Genomic DNA, 16,466 nt, shown 5'->3' with positions numbered 1-16,466 from the left:
GGAGCCAATCAGATATGCAAATATGCTTATGCTCAGTACAGTGAATGCTTGGATGCTTAGTTTGATAAAACTTGCTAGATGAAACTCATCAGATCTTGCAAACTACATTAAATGAATTAATGAGAGCAACCACATAAAATTTTTCTTAATCTTGATTAATATTACTCCACATAATTAATTAGTGCATGATATTTGTAATATTCTTGTGTGTTCATTTAATAACAATTCAGGTTGGGGAGAAATAGGATCATTTATTATATGTGAATGTTATTTTAATGTCAAAGCTGGCTGCAGGGAGTTAGGCTTGTTTATTAAAAGTGAGTTTTATTGATTTAAAGGCTGGTATAATTGGGAAATCTAAGGAGGCCTAGAGGGTTCACTCATTACTAGGTTTTCCATATTTCCTGTACTTATCCCATTTAACAAACAGTTCCCCAACATTCCAGGAACCAGACAAGCAGCAATTGAGCCTAAGACTTCAGCAGTAGCAGGTAGCAAAAGCTGAAAGAACAGGTGAGAGACATCAGGACAGTCTGCCAACTCTCCTGACTTTGGGTGACTATCCCGTCCTTCCCCGCAACATGTCTGATGCATTATGTTTAATTCCACCCCGTTTAGCTGCAGGCCACACCATTTTGGCGCACGTGTTACTTCATGGGGTCCTACCATTGCATTCCCCTGATGGGCCCTTCATGCCCCAGTCTGACACTGGTTATAGGGAAAGGTTATAGTGAGTAATAGCAGGAGTGCTAGGTAGGGGTTATATGGAGTAATAGAAAGAGTCATAGAGAGAGGTTATGTTGTGTAATAGTAGGAGTACAAGGTACGGGTTATATGGAGTAATAGGAGTACTAGGTAGGGGTTATATGGAGTAAGAGAAAGGGTCATAGAGAGAGGTTATGTGGTGTAATAGTAGGAGTACTAGGTAGGGGTTATATGGAGTAATAGTAGGAGTACTAGGTAGGGGTTATATGGAGTAATAGAAAGCGTCATAGAGAGGTTATGTGGTGTAATAGTAGGAGTAGTAGTTAGGGGTTATATGGAGTAATAGTAGGCGTACTAGGTAGGGGTTATATGGAGTAATAGTAGGAGTACTAGGTAGGGGTTATATGGAGTAATAGTAGGAGTACTAGGTAGGGGTTATATGGAGTAATAGAAAGCGTCATAGAGAGGTTATGTGGTGTAATAGTAGGAGTAGTAGTTAGGGGTTATATGGAGTAATAGTAGGCGTACTAGGTAGGGGTTATATGGAGTAATAGAAAGTGTCATAGAGAGAGGTTATGTGGTGTAATTGTAGGAGTACTAGGTAGGGGTTATATGGAGTAATACAAAGCGTCAGAGAGACGTTATGTGGTGTAATAGTAGGAATGATATGTTATATAGAGTAATAGGAGGCGTTATACAGAGGTTATATGAATTAACAGGCAGAGGGATAGGTATAGGTTATATAGTGTAATAGGAAGAGTGATAGCGACTGGGTAATGGGTATACAAAGTAATAAATTATTAAATGTAGAGATTATCTGGAGTAATAGGAGGAGTGTAGCGGGAGAGATGAAAGGTAATTGGAGGAGCAGAGATTCAAGGTTCTAGCCTGATCATTGGGAGAGCTCAGACCTTGGAAGCGGCTCCATGTCTTCCCACAGGTATTCATACTGCATCTGTAAGTTGCTCCTACACACATTATCCATGCCACACTCCTTCTGGAAGTGAATCTACAACACAATAATATAAGATCTGATATAAAATGATTCTCATATCTGTCTTTTCTTTTCAATGAGAATGACATATTCCATCCTGGAACACATTCAGAAAGGGTGAGGCTTTTTTTAAGTACATGTGGATAGAGGGCCCAGCAGCGGACGCAAATGTGATCGCAACAGTAGTCACCTATGGATCGCAGTTGCTAATATATGTTAATGCTTGCCAAAGCACAGCCGACAAATACGCCCATTGCTGCCTTTTCATATCCGTCCAATGTCGCACCGGTACCATCGATGCACATCGGGCGGTCACGCAGTATTTACAACAAGTCTGACCAATTGCAAACACTACAAGTTTCCTTGCACGCAGAGAGCTCTCATGCTGCGTAAGCAATCGCAGTGGCTAGTTTATGCACGCCCATGAAACGCTGTTCAAATGGATAGACACGCCTGCGGTTTTCTGACCACCCCCACCGTCATCATCCCCAAACGCTGACAGCCAGTCACTCACTTTCTGATAGATTCCACTGCGCGTCCATAATCGCAATGCAATTGCTGCGCAAGTGCAGTGCGGCTTATACGCATGCGCAATGGCAAACAGTCGCTCGATCTGCTTCCAGAATCGCAATTGTGTTCACTACTAAATCAGGCCCAGAGTCACTATTAACATAACATACCTACATTTCTGCCAATGCCTTGTATGCACCAGCGGACTTAATACACAATAAGGCTCATTTACCAGTGGCAAAATAACCTGCATCACTTCTTTATGGGTGCCTCTATCTCCACACTATAATGGTGCACACCCACTTCTAGCTCTATGCATCTGCCCTGATAATCAGTCTGTCTAGATCCACCAGCAGATGCTCATGGTGGGAAGAGTGAAATACTTTCATCAAGTGCTGCTATGTTTCAAATGGTTTTCTACCAAACACTAGTAAGTTTAGCTACCGTCATGACTTACAGATGTGTCCTCATACATCTCCTTGTGCGTTAAACAGCCCTTCCAATCGCGCCATGCCGTTGCGTGACTCAGTAGCCACGAGCGTCTTTTTGTGCGACTGTTTACCTTCAAATGCGTCTTATTCACAGTGATTAAAATGATATGCAGCATGCTTATGTTCTCTGTGCTTCTGTGGGTGTATCTGCTTGCGAAACGCTACGTTACAGTGTCACACCTGCTGACACTGTAACTTAGCATTTCACATGTAGATACACCCGCAGACGCACAGAGAATATAGGCATGCTGCATATCATTTTAATCAGCAGAAGCTGCTTGTGCTAGCTATTCACATTTCTGTGTAAATAAGACGCATTTGAAAGTAAAAAGTCGCATGAAAGACACTTGCACTACCAAGGCACATGGAGCTCCCGCGTTATCTGTGGCGCGACTTGCAGCGCACGGAGGATAGATGTATGTGGACACATCTATAAATTAGTCATGAAAGTGGGAGACATTGGGTTACATGTCACTTTATTGTGTTTTATTACATTCAATTAATTGTAATTAGAATTATTATATACAAAAGTGCAATTGGAAGTGTAAAATGCATCTAATTAAAGTACAGGGCATGATGTGGCTTTCACCACGTCAGATGTGATGGAGAGGGAGAAAAAAAATTGGTTGGCCTCCTGTAAAACAAGCAACGTGACTGTATAAATGTGTCATCTCTACTCTATAATCCCGTTTAATAAATCTGATCTGAAACTGTATATCTTGTATTTCCACTTCAGTACAATCCTAGAAGCACATGGGCTCCCTAACTCGCACTCAGCAAAGGATGCCCGTGGTCTACTCAGCTACGTTCATATCGGACAGTGCTAATATTTCACCCAAACGCTGCCCTCTTGCTATTTCAACAAAACAGCACTTAAGCTGCAGGTCGGCACTAATTCATAGCAGGAAAACAGGGTTTTGGTACTTACCGATAAATCCCTTTCTCCGATTCCACAGGGGACACTGGAGTTCAAGACAGTGGGGTATAGACGGTGGTAGAGTAGAGCCTGGCACTTTAAATAATTTAGAAGTGTGACTGGCTCCTCCCCCTCTATGCCCCATCAGCCCCAGTTTAAGAACTGAGCCCGAGAAGAGACGGAGGACAACAGAAAAACGAGAAGACCACAGAACGGAACAAGACCGACTGAAGGAGAACAGAGGAACCCATTGCAGGGAACCCTGCAGTCACACAACCATATAAGGACCTAACAAAATGGCAGATACGCAGCTCTGGGTGGGCGTCCAGTGTCCCCTGTGGAATCGGAGAAAGGGATTTATCGGTAAGTACCAAAATCCTGTTTTCTCCTTCATCCACTAGGGGACACTGGAGTTCAAGACAGTGGGGACGTCCCAAAGCTAACCTCCCGGGTGGGAAGCGCTGAGAACTTGCTAAACCTGCGGAAAACCGAAACAGGAACCATAAGCCCAAGTGAAAAACAAGGGCTGAGGACAAGTGATGTAGAGCACAGGAGACAATTAAAACTCCTCGCTAAACCGCCACAGAAATTCCACAAAGTACAGAGTAAGTCGAATGGAACAGGAAAAACCACCATTCAGTGGACAACAGCAGACGAGATCCTCAGAACACCATAATCCCAGCTGAAAACAGAGCAACAGGACCCCTGTTCACAGTGAGTTTCAAAAAGAATCCATAGGAGAGGTGGTAACACGAGAAAAAACTCAAGAAACCTGTACCAGAGGGTAACACAGGAAAATGCAACGGTTCCCGACAGCAAAACACCAGCACTTCCAGAAATAAGCAAATCATACAGATGTACGTATAATGATACCAATCTACAGAACAGAGCTGAGCCTGACTACTGACTCCTCGAACAAAGAGAACACCAGGAGTTAAAGCAAAGACTGAACAGTTGCCCCGGACACTTCTTGAGGTTCAACTAATCACAGGGTTGCCACCCTGCAACTGAAAAGAAAAACCCACAGCAACAAACCCCAAGAACGATAACTTCCAACGTGATGGAAGTACGTAGTCAGAACCAGCTGTAGGCCCGAACACAGCATGGAAACAATCGGGATACCCTAGCAGTTAAAATTACGGATGTCACAGCCAGCCAGGGTGAGCAAGCTACCACTATAGGGAAGCCTCCCAAAAGCAAGGCTAGAGCACTAGGACAACCCTGAAAATACCTGTCGGTTACATGACAGTGTAATTAAAGTATCAACAGATATTGAACAGGAAAATCAACTAGGCCTTCTGTATGGAACATAGTGACCGTCACACTTTAATGTAAAGATGTGCATTAGTCCTTAGATGCACCTCAGTCCAGAACCGAAACCGATTCTATATTCTATTCGTGTTACGAATCTCTGTTAGAACTATGAATCCACACGTCAGAAAAGCTCTAAAGTGTAGAGCCAATTGATATGAATGGATACCATAAAGGAGCGGATGGCTACTATGACAGCTAGGGTGCAAAAAGGAGAATAACAGCTGTGTAATGTCAGGTTGCATTAATAGGAACACTGTCCTAAGCTGTAGTGGGGTAAGCTCACCACTACCTGTGAGCGACCAGAAACCCTCTGGGCGCTATGCCGAATGTCACGGACCGTTCCCATCTCACAGCAACCAGCCTCTTCAGGTAGAAAGAGGAGCTCTTGTGGACCAAGAACCCATGTTCTACAGCTTGGACTTCAGTATGGAGATGTTGCCGTAGGACCTACTTTAAAAACTAGCAGAATGTTAATGAACCACATTCTAGCTTGTTCCATTAGGAATGCACAGAAAGATTATACATACCGTGTACCCCAAACCGGTCTGCTAATATAATTATCCTTACATTAACGACATAATGGTGCAGCACATATTAGCCAAAAGGGGCAGAAATCACAGGATAGCGTACACATAGGATATGACATATTTGATGTTGGATCACCACCAGTGACCCTATAGTGATCACAATGATAGGGATAATCAAAATTTGATTTCATGCTCACCCAAACAATACAACCCAGGCCAGACCCTGCCAATATCGGCGAGCGCCCCCCTGGCCTAAGGCATAGGAGCAACAACTGCAGCCCAAATAAAACCCCGAGGATGGAATAGAACCTGGATCCTCCATGTTCTGATAGGGATATACCTAGGGCCACTGCTGTAGAGACTCATCTTACTGAAATAGCTTGTGCAGTCTGCGACAACTCAATAATATGGAGTACTGGAAATTTTACTGAGAAGGGTACCTGTACATAGACATAGAATGCGCTTGTAATCCCAATAGAGGATATAGTCTTAACCCAATTAGGGTGGAACAGGTCTTTTTCGCTTATTAGGAAATATACATACAAGGAATGGGATGGGAAGTACAACTCTATGAAAAGAAGTTAGCACCAACAGATCAGACTCCTGCACCAGGAGATCAGCATGCTTATATATATATATATATATATATATATATATATATATAGTACTTAGATATAGCATTCTTATAGATAAGCCTCAGCACCTGGTATTCCCAGATGGTCTCCCATCCAAGTACTAACCAGGCATGACCATGCTTAGCTTCCGAGATCAGACAAGATCGGGCATTTTTAGGGTGGTGTGGCCGTAGGCTCTTATTTGGAGATACTTCCGGGCGCTGTCAAGTGCACCACTGAATTGTAGTTATATTAGTAATAGGCCCCCTGAAAAGGGGCACCTTAATATTGTCGTGAGGCAGAATGCCTCTATAGATCCCAGGAGCCTCAATGTAAGTACATTATTCTTTTATACAGGTGTGGTCAGAAGGCCACAGGACATATAGATAGTCCCTAACTAGAAGTCACAATGTAAATTGTATAACATGACTCTAGTCTATTCACCCATTTTCACGTGCTGCCGAAATCGAGCACCGAAGATAGATAATAAATAAATAAATAAATATATATATAATATATATATATTGTGATAGGATCACTGGTAAAGTGGTCTGTGACAGGGACATTTATCCCAGATTCCTGTCCTATGTGTTTAAAATCCCCAGGAGAAAGTCTGCAGTGTAGCAGGCTTGAGTCTTGGCTTTTTGAAAAGCCGGTTTGGGACCTGGGGGTTGTGGGTGAGAGGAGAGGGAGGGCTCCACCCACGGCCACTCCAGGTTTTGGTTCTCTTAGCCTGGTAACAGGCTTGTTAGGGTTTCCATCTGAGAGTGGCCAATATAAGCCTAGTGTGTTGAGGGCTGATAGTCTCACCTGGGAGAGCAGACAGGGAGTTTGCTCAGAGACACTTGAAAACCTAACTGTAAGTGTTGTGCTGTGCTTTTGTTGCTGGTGAGGGCATTAGGCCCTGCCAGGTTCTGGTAGTGAGGGAACTACCTGTGAAGTTAGTGCCCCGACAGGGCTAGGATTTATGTTTATGTTTTCTTTATGTTATTTCTGACATTGCACAATAAAGACTGGCGCCGACCAGCTTGTACTTGCATCCAGTCTGGCGTACTGTTTCCCAGCTGCTGTGTGTGAAAGGAAGGAGTCCCCTACCCAGGAGAGGGACCCCCTAACCTAACTGTGTCACAATATGGTGGAGAATGCGGGCAACCACACACACTGCAGTTGCAGCAAGAGGAAAACTTTCCGTTTAAAAGTTAAAGGGACAGACACCCAGTTTGTGAGTGTGGAAATAACACTGTGTCCTTGGAGTCCCATAGAGGAGGCGTCAGCCAATGCTCAGAGAGGCAAGGTTCAGCTTCCAACCTACACCCCAGGACAAAATGGAGGACATGATTAAGGCCTTGCTCCAAGCTACAGCAGCTCAGCAGGAATCTACCAGAGCTCAGCAGTAGACGAACAAACTTCAGCAGGAATCTACCTGGGCACAGCAGGAATCCACCAGGGTGCAACTGTTGGCCTTGGAGACAGCCCAGAGGCAACAACAGGTCGCCATCGAGGAAACCTGCCAGGCCATAAAAGAGGTGCTACAGCACCTGGTCGCCCGGCCCAGAGATGTTGCTACTGGTCCTCCCACCCCCACTCACTCCGTACGAGCCAGTCACTTCCTTCAAAAGATGACTTCGGGCGATGATGTGGAGGCCTATCTCGCCGCATTTGAAAGAACGGCCGAAAGGGAGAATTGGCCCCAGGAGCAGTGGGCAAGTCTGGTGGCACCATTTTTGTCTGGGGAGCCACAAAAAGCATATTTCGACTTATGCCTGGCTGATGCCAAGGACTATAAAAAACTAAAACAGGAGATCCTAACTCGCTTGGGAGTCACCACCTTTGTTCGTGCCCAACGGGTCCACCGCTGGGAGTTCCATATGGACAAGCCTCCACGTTCACAGATGCATGACCTCGTCCATCTGTCCTCAAAATGGCTACAGCCCGAGACGCTGATGGGACCACAGATCGTGGAAAGGGTCGTGATGGACCGGTACCTGCGATCATTACCCGCGACTCTGCGCAAGTGGGTGAGCCATGCAGACCCTAAGACCGCGGACCAGTTGGTCGAGCTAGTGGTGAGGTACGTGGCGACTGAGGAGCTGAGGAGTATGCCCCACCAAGCCCCGATGGCGCACCGGCGAACTCCCACAGACACTGGTAAGACTGTTCCAGGGGAGAAGGGTGCTGGGCGGTGGGATGTACCTAAGACTGAGGGTGTAGAACCTGGAGACAGGCCTGCCAGGCCAGGAAGGTTCTTTCCCCGTAAACGATTAGACATTAATATGATTCAGTGTTTCCGGTGTTGTGACTTCGGCCATATTTCCGCTAATTGTTCACTTACAACTGAACCTATGCAATGTGATACTGCTCATGTCTACCGCAGGGGGTCTTTCTTTGCACAGACAGCCTGTACGGCTGACCGGCAGGCTGAGACTGATAAGCACATGTGTGTACTCACTGTAGATGGCAACCGAGTAGAGGCACTGTTAGACTCTGGTAGCTTGGTGACACTTATAAAAGCTGAGCTGGTGGACCCCTCGAGGCATAAGGGGAAAACTGTTGATGTGACCTGCATACATGGGGATAATCGATATTATGTTACTGCCGAGGTGAACATCGAGACACCATGTGGCTCTGCTATAGTTTCTGTGGGTTTGGTGCCTGGTCTGATGTACGATGCAATATTGGGGAGAGACTTTGCTCACTTCTGGAAATTGTGGGGAAGCCGTTTTGTTCCAGAAGTGAACAACCCCGGTCCACTTGAGAAGGTTGTCGATATAGTGGAGGAGGGAGTTTCTTCTGAGTCAGAGTTATTCCCTTTTCCTACTATGGTTGGCGAACTAGAGAATGCGGAGCGTGACGGTGGCCCGCCAACTGATGTGCCTCCCATTGAGGTGGGAAGTGTTGTTGGGCCAGTTGATCATCTGCCTGATTTAGAGGTCAGAAGAGAGGTCTTTGCCGTGGAGCAGTTGAATGACCCTACTTTGGTAAAAGCCAGGGAGAATGTAAAAATAGTTGATGGTAAACCCATAGACCCTGATAGTCCTTTGTTCCATCCCCACATGGCAATGTGTCAGGATTGGTTATATCAGGTGACTAAGAAGGGGGAAGATGTTGTGGAACAACTAATAGTTCCCAAAGCCTACAGAAGAACAGTGTTGGATCTGGCCCATGGTCGTATAACGGCAGGTCATCTAGGGGTAGAGAAAACCACTGAGCGAATAATGCAGAGGTTTTTCTGGCCCGGGCTTCATAAAGAGGTATCTGACTTTTGCGCATCCTGCCCTGAGTGTCAGTATCATGCTCTCAGACCACGTTTTAAGGGACCACTAGTTCCATTGCCTATTATAGAGGTGCCGATAGTGAGAGCACCTGAAACAGGCTCAACAGGCACAGCAGAGGGTATACAAACATGACATCATCACTGACCCAAGGGTTAAAGTTAATCTAAAGCCCTATAGGTTACCAGAAGCACAAAGATGATCGCTGTCGAAAGAAATTAAAAATATGCTAGAGTTAGGGGTTATTGAAGTATCACATAGTGAATGGTCAAGTCCCATTGTGTTGATTCCAAAGCCCGACGGGAGTGTGCGTTTCTGCAATGACTTCCGAAAGTTGAACAGTGTTTCAAAATTCGATGCCTACCCGGTGCCACAGTGGGGAAGGAGTCGTTGGCCATAAAGTGGGCGTTACAAACTTTTACATTTTCGGTGGAACACAGGCCAGGAGGCCTGTTGTCTAAAGCGGACGCGTTGTCACGCATTCATTGTTTGGGGGCTTCAGTTGTTCCGCCCCATAGGTCGAAACAAAGGGGGGGGATATGTGATAGGATCACTGGTAAAGTGGTCTGTGACAGGGACATTTATCCCAGATTCCTGTCCTATGTGTTTAAAATCCCCAGGAGAAAGTCTGCAGTGTAGCAGGCTTGAGTCTAACTTTTTGAAAAGCCGGTTTGGGACCTGGGGGTTGTGGGTGAGAGGAGAGGGAGGGCTCCACCCATGGCCACTCCAGGTTTTGGTTCTCTTAGCCTGGTAACAGGCTTGTTAGGGTTTCCACCTGAGTGGCCAATATAAGCCTAGTGTGTTGAGGGCTGATTGTCTCACCTGGGAGAGCAGACAGGGAGTTTGCTCAGAGACACTTGAAAACCTAACTGTAAGTGTTGTGCTGTGCTTTTGTTGCTGGTGAGGGCATTAGGCCCTGCCAGGTTCTGGTAGTGAGGGAACTACCTGTGAAGTTAATGCTCCGACAGGGCTAGGATTTACGTTTATGTTTTCTTTGTGTTATTACTGACATTGCACAATAAAGACTGGCGCCGACCAGCTTGTACTTGCATCCAGTCTGGCGTACTATTTCCCAGCTGCTGTGTGTGAAAGGAAGGAGTCCCCTACCCAGGAGAGGGACCCCCTAACCTAACTGTGTCACAATATATATATATATATATATATATATATATATACACACACACACACATATACATATGTAGCCTATAGCTCATGGAATCCCAGGCGACATCTCATCAGAGACTTAACTGGGACCCTAGGCTACATGGTCATAATAATTTTACAATTATAAGAACCTCTCTATATACTTCTCCTTAAGAAGAGGTAGAGTAAAGCGGAGTTATTGTACCAAACTACCACATCAGTCCAGTCTCCAATCGCAGCATCTTTCCTTTTAAAATATGCTAGGTATCAGACAATAGCTGATAAAAACAGAAGTAGAAATACACTGTGTATATACACATACATATATACACACAGTACAGTGCATTTTCATATCTGCATACACGTACTAATGTTTAAAGTAGAACCTGAGCAATAGTTAGAGCCATGGAAGAACTGACTCAAGACCTTTTTTGAGGCAAGGTCAGAGTACAGTCTGGACATGTGTTCATTCTGCTACAGCGTAGCGGCAGGTATGAACTACAAGGAGCAAACAAGTTGGTTTATAGTCCAACACCTTATGAGGCTAGCAAGTCTAACCATAGTGCCAACATTTTCCCTGTAGCGCTATAAAAACAAGGACTGTATTGGAGTACCTGTATGTGCTGCCGAAGCGAGCACCCTAATAATTGTATTAGTGTACAGAAAATATATATATATATGTATCCTTCTATACACCTGTATAGGGGAGGATTACATAGATACATTATGCCATAACTACTTGAGCAACAGCATCCACCTTATGAACTGCCTTTAATGAGAGTTCCGTTTAATGAAATAGCAGTGCTATAAGGAGCACACTGAGGGACGGAGGCGCGTGCCGGGGTCTCCTAAACAGCGGGATTACAGTACTGTTAGCACCACTAAATGGCAGGCCCGCGCTGCAATTTACTGCTAGGGGAGCAGCGGACTGCTGCGGTCTCCTCTCCATAGAGATCGGGGAGATAAATCCCCATTACAGACCCCTGGCAGCCCAACAGTCTATTTAGACGGCTCTCGAACCCAGGTATGCGGCGCCCCAGGTGGGGACTTAACGGCATACGACACAGTTGCCAATCTAGGAGGCACCCCCTAGGGGGTGAATAGTTCACAGGGCCTTCGCGCCGTGTGGACGGCTGTTGTCTCCACCACTAATGACAGAGGAGGGACCGTTTTTGTGACTGCATCGACAGCTCTTAGACAGTCCACTCCTCTTAGACAGTCCACTCCTGCTAGACCGGCAGACTAGTAAAAACAGTCCCCGTAAATACTCAATTCAGAGGGCCGGGGCTTAGAGCTCCCTTCCACTCCATAGGGAAGAGTAAAAACCCCTTCAGTAGCTGTACCTGTAAGTGACGTGAGGGCGGAAGTGGAGGTTTTTGCTCACACTTTCCAGGAGAAATAAGAAAGTCGGCCCCTTGCGGACTCGCTTCGCTCGTCACCTGAATATATTCCCCCTCTATCTGGTAGAGAATGATGCTGGACACCGGCCGATGATGTAACCCCCCCCCCACACTACCCCTCCATAGTTATGGAGAGTTACTGTGAGCAGAGAGTAGTAAGGAGGGAGACTACCGAGCGGATATTTACATGCCCGGCAGCCGCTAAGCCCCGCCTCCATTATGCCACATTAATGGCGGTAAAAGAGAGAGGAGGGCACACTAGGCATTGCCAGACATAACCCCCCACGCAGGGCGAGGTGCGCCGGCCATGCCTTTTCAGCCCTCTTAATTAGAAGGGGGAACTGGTAAGGCCGTTCTATGTGAGTGGGGAAGCGGGATTGTGAGAGCTGGCGTCGGTGCTTCTTTCATGCAAGCACCGACGCAGCAACCCACAGCTGAGAGCGCTGTGAACAGCAGCCACGCTCTTCTGCGGCTCTAAGCACAAGCCGGCGCTGGTGCTTCTCTCAAACAAGCACCGGTGCGGCAACGAACAGCAGCGCTGAGCGTTCTTCTTGCTCCCCACCCCCAGCCCCGTTATACAGGGCTGGCTGTTTATGCTGCTGTAGACTCCCGATATGGGAGTAGCGGGACGCAGCAGTCTCCCTCTGTGTATAGAGGGAGGATTCAATGACAGCTGCGGCAGCACCGCGCTGTCACCAACGTTCCCATATACTTGATGTAGAGGGGCCTCCCCTCATTAATAGGAGGGGAATCAGTGGCTAGGTTTTAGCCAGAGACCCGGACGCTGACTGCCGAGTTCAGCGGCGGGTCTCATCAGCAACTCTGACACTGTCAGGACTACTGGCAGGGGGAAGGAGGCTGTGTAACAGCCGCGCAGCGCGCGCTTTCCCTGAGCCCAGCGTTTTGGCCCACCGCTCCAGCTAGTCAGGAGTGGTGGGATATACTTACAGTTGCTGCGGCCGGGATGCTGGGCTGAGGGGGCGGCGAGGAACCCGGACACATGCCGGTGTCAGCAGTGGCGGGTCCTAGCAGAGTCCGTTGACTCCAGGTGTGTGCCCCCTCCTCTAGGTCACTGGACAGGCTGCAGTAGCCGTGTGGTGCCTTTCCCGGCGGCTCCCACGTAGCAGGCAGACTGCCACAGTAAGCAGCCTACCTGTCCTCAGTGCTTGTTCATAAAAAAAAACACTAATTATACGAGACAGGCTGGAGACAGCCTATTGTGCAACCGGCTCTCTCGGGCACATTCTAAAAACTGGGGCTGATGGGGCATAGAGGGGGAGGAGCCAGTCACACTTCTAAATTATTTAAAGTGCCAGGCTCTACTCTACCACCGTCTATACCCCACTGTCTTGAACTCCAGTGTCCCCTAGTGGATGAAGGAGAAAGTACTATCATTTAAAATAAAAAACAAAAGATTAATATGCAGACTTTGCTTAATTCTTAAGTGGGCATTAAAAAAGAGTTCCATAGTTGTCTACATATAGGGGCATATGTAGCACAATATGTGGTGATAAGGATTGTTAATTTTCAATGGCATACAGCACTTTTTAATAAATATGCCCTATAGTATGTAGTCTCTCTATGTTTATATTTATAAAACGGAATAAGGGGTATATTTACTAAAGTGAGAGTTTTTAGAAATGGAGATGTCGCCTATAGCAACCAATCAGATTCTACTGAACATTTAACTAGCACCTTCTAGAAGATAATATAATCTGATTGGTTGCTATGGACAACATATCCACTTCTAAAAACTCTCACTTTAGTAAATATACCCCTGAGACTTGCATTATAGTTTTCCTCACTAGAGATTAGATTAGAAAGACATTTTTTTAATTTTGAAGCTCAACCATTAATCTGCACAAAGCTGTTTCGTTACATTGCTTTATTTGGAAAGTCTTAGTTTATTTAATAACCACTGGTTAATTAGAAGTTAATCTGTAGGTAAAAAATAAGTGCTTGTGAGCTTCCCCTTCTGTGGCTCTGAGGTCTGTCTAGTTTGTACCCGCTCTCCTGTCGTGCTCCAGTGCTCGGTCAACTGCAAGATTGGCGAACATCTTGGATCTCTGGGCCTGATTTAGACCCGCTCGTAAGGGCTGGCCGATCACAGATAACGTGGGCGGTTTTTTTTTTGTCTCCTGCCGCTCGCAAAGCTGTGGGAGCCCACCCACAGCTTGTGTGAGCGGCAAGGAGGCCGTCGCGATAATCGCGACCATCGGCCTTGCGACGAGACCCTGTGGTAGGGTCTCGGCAGCCAAAAGGCCGAGTGGAGCAGGAAGTCCACTACTGACATAAGTTGTGATGTCAGTAGGTCCTCCCTCAAATGCTAGGCGTTCCTAAGGGAACGCCTGCGTTTGACCAACCACCCCCCGTACCCGCCTACGAAACGGGGCGACCTGTCACTCACCATCGACAGCCGCCCCGTCTTGTAGCGAGCCTCGTAGCGACTGAAGTTCAGTCGCTCAGCTGGGCTCGCGTATGCGCAGTTCACAAACATCGAGCCACTAGCGAGCGCTGTGCGCTCGCGGCTCTGAATCAGGCCCTCTATCTCCTGCTACCTTCAAAGCCAACATACATCTCAGCACCTTACTGAGGCTGCAAGCACCTAGAACCCAGGTACAGAGTTTTTTATCCTCTTTGCCATATCTCTTGGCAAAGAGATGCCTGTGCCATCTTTCATTTCTCTGCCTGTCTGGATTCCATCACCCTTCTTCTCTCACCCGAAGGCAGCCGGGCCCTACTGCTTTGGAAGATCCCCTGTTCCCCTGGAAGGCTTCTCATTCCTATCACTGAGATAATTTTTTCCCCTTCAATATCAGTGGTTATTGTGTTCTCTTCATCCTGTCTCGGTTGCCACCCAGTGGCCAACAGTATTAGTACAGCCTCATTTTTTCAGATGGCTTACGTGCTCCACTGTACCTGATCTCTCCAGCCTGTAACTCTCTACATTGGCCTTGTATGTCACCGCACAGGGATCTTATGTGACCATCATACTGTTTTGCGCCTACTAATGGAGAAATGTGCCCTAGTTTAGCCCTTTACTCAAGCAGATTGTGTCGGTGATCACGAGCCTCAGTCCAACCTGCTCTCCTTCTTATGAATCTCACACCCTACTTATATTCAGATGGACTCTCCGGTGGCTGGTCTGACCACCCCTGTTACAATTGTTCAAATCTGCAAACTTAGATATCAAGAATATATTTTGTTTTTCATGACATAAACAAACTAGAGCATTTGTTTCTGCTTTGCTCACTCCATGTCATTTTAAATTATTCCCAAAACTGGCCATGCTGCCAGTAAGGTCATGCCATACCTCCAAATATATCATGTCATGCCTGCAATATTGTCAGGACCTACCCTAGATAATGTGAGATCATGCCCCCAATTCCTCAATTATTTCATGTTGCGCCTCCAATAATGCAAGGCCACATCCTCAAGATGTTGTATTTCCTGAAAACAACAGGATATGGTGCAGAAACAAAAACAATGGTTTCCTAAGGTACAATAGCCACTGTAACAGAGGGCCTGATTCAGAGGTGAATGCAGTCCTGGTCGGCGCTGCGCCTTCTCTAGTAGCAAATTAAAATTTATGCAAATGGAAAAGGAGCCAACTTTTTAAAAAAGATGCCCACTGCCAGCTTCTCTGATCCACTGTCCCAAACATTGCAACCATCGGGCGGTCCACCGGATATCTGAGCAACCCGTAGGTTGCTCAGAATGTCCAACTCAACTAAGTTGCTGAAGTCTGATGACACAGTTGCTGGCTTCAATACGCCTCAAAAATGGTGCTGATTCGCCTCCAGTTTTAAAAAATACACCCAGTTACTGCCCCCAAATGCCGGCAGCCTATCTGTTACCAACAAATAAAATCTAGAAATGTGACACTCTTCTAAAGAAACCTTTTGCAAAACAATATATATCGCACTTACCTCCAACATTTGTTCTGTGCTCTGGTCTTGGTTCAGGACGGGAAAGTTGTCCAGAGAGCCAAGAATATTTCCTCCTTTCTGATCTTGCTCCAGAACAGAGTACTTCAGAGAAATATGGATGGGGCGCAACTTGTCCCGGATATTTTCCTGGGTTAAGAAATAATTGAAAGTACAAGGGTTAGACACGCACACAGTATTTGGTTGAGCGAGGATATGTTGCATCTCTGCTGCGCTGTGTACTGTTGTATCTAGACAGCTATTTTGTAGCACATCCCAGTGTAGCAAGGGAAAAAAAAAACTCTGCCTGATAATATAAATACATGACTGAAAAGCACGTGAAGGAAGATTATTTAAAAGATAGAAAAAACAGCAATGTTTGTAGTAAAAAGTTGTTATATTGCTGACAGTAAGTCCCGTGTTAACAACATGATTTTGATTGATTCAAGAAACTATTGTACTAGCTCCTGTTATTAAGGTTGTCAGCCATGTTGAGCAGGATGTGAAGAGTCCTGTAGGTGTGACACACTGCACTTCATGGAAGAATCTGAACTTTTACAGGTGCTTGTTTGTGTCTCCAATTTTCTGACTCTTTTTACATTTACTTATGTAAGACAATGCAGGATTTATGTATGTATATAATAAGGCATAGGG

At 46.1% G+C, this 16,466-nt stretch overlaps 1 protein-coding gene and 1 pseudogene across 4 annotated transcripts in view; both read right to left on the bottom strand.

The window, feature by feature from the left end:
* Positions 1–16,466, bottom strand: part of ITGA3 (integrin subunit alpha 3) — a 155,710-nt gene that overhangs the window by 47,397 nt on the left and 91,847 nt on the right. For all 4 annotated transcript variants that reach the window (XM_088443596.1, XM_088443595.1, XM_088443593.1 and 1 more), the window contains 2 exons: positions 15,816–15,962; positions 1,617–1,714 (listed from right to left, as the gene is read on the bottom strand). In XM_088443596.1, the coding sequence (XP_088299722.1) occupies positions 1,617–1,714; positions 15,816–15,962 (245 nt within the window). The remainder of the gene's footprint in view (positions 1–1,616; positions 1,715–15,815; positions 15,963–16,466) is intronic.
* Positions 6,150–6,267, bottom strand: LOC148509148 (5S ribosomal RNA; annotated as a pseudogene).

Source organism: Taudactylus pleione, unplaced genomic scaffold (assembly GCF_031769625.1).
Source record: "Taudactylus pleione unplaced genomic scaffold, aTauple2 ptg000331l, whole genome shotgun sequence".
In the NCBI taxonomy this organism is placed as follows: Eukaryota; Metazoa; Chordata; class Amphibia; order Anura; family Myobatrachidae; genus Taudactylus; species Taudactylus pleione.
Note: the sequence above shows the minus strand (reverse complement) of the source record. Positions and strands in the feature narration are given on the sequence as shown.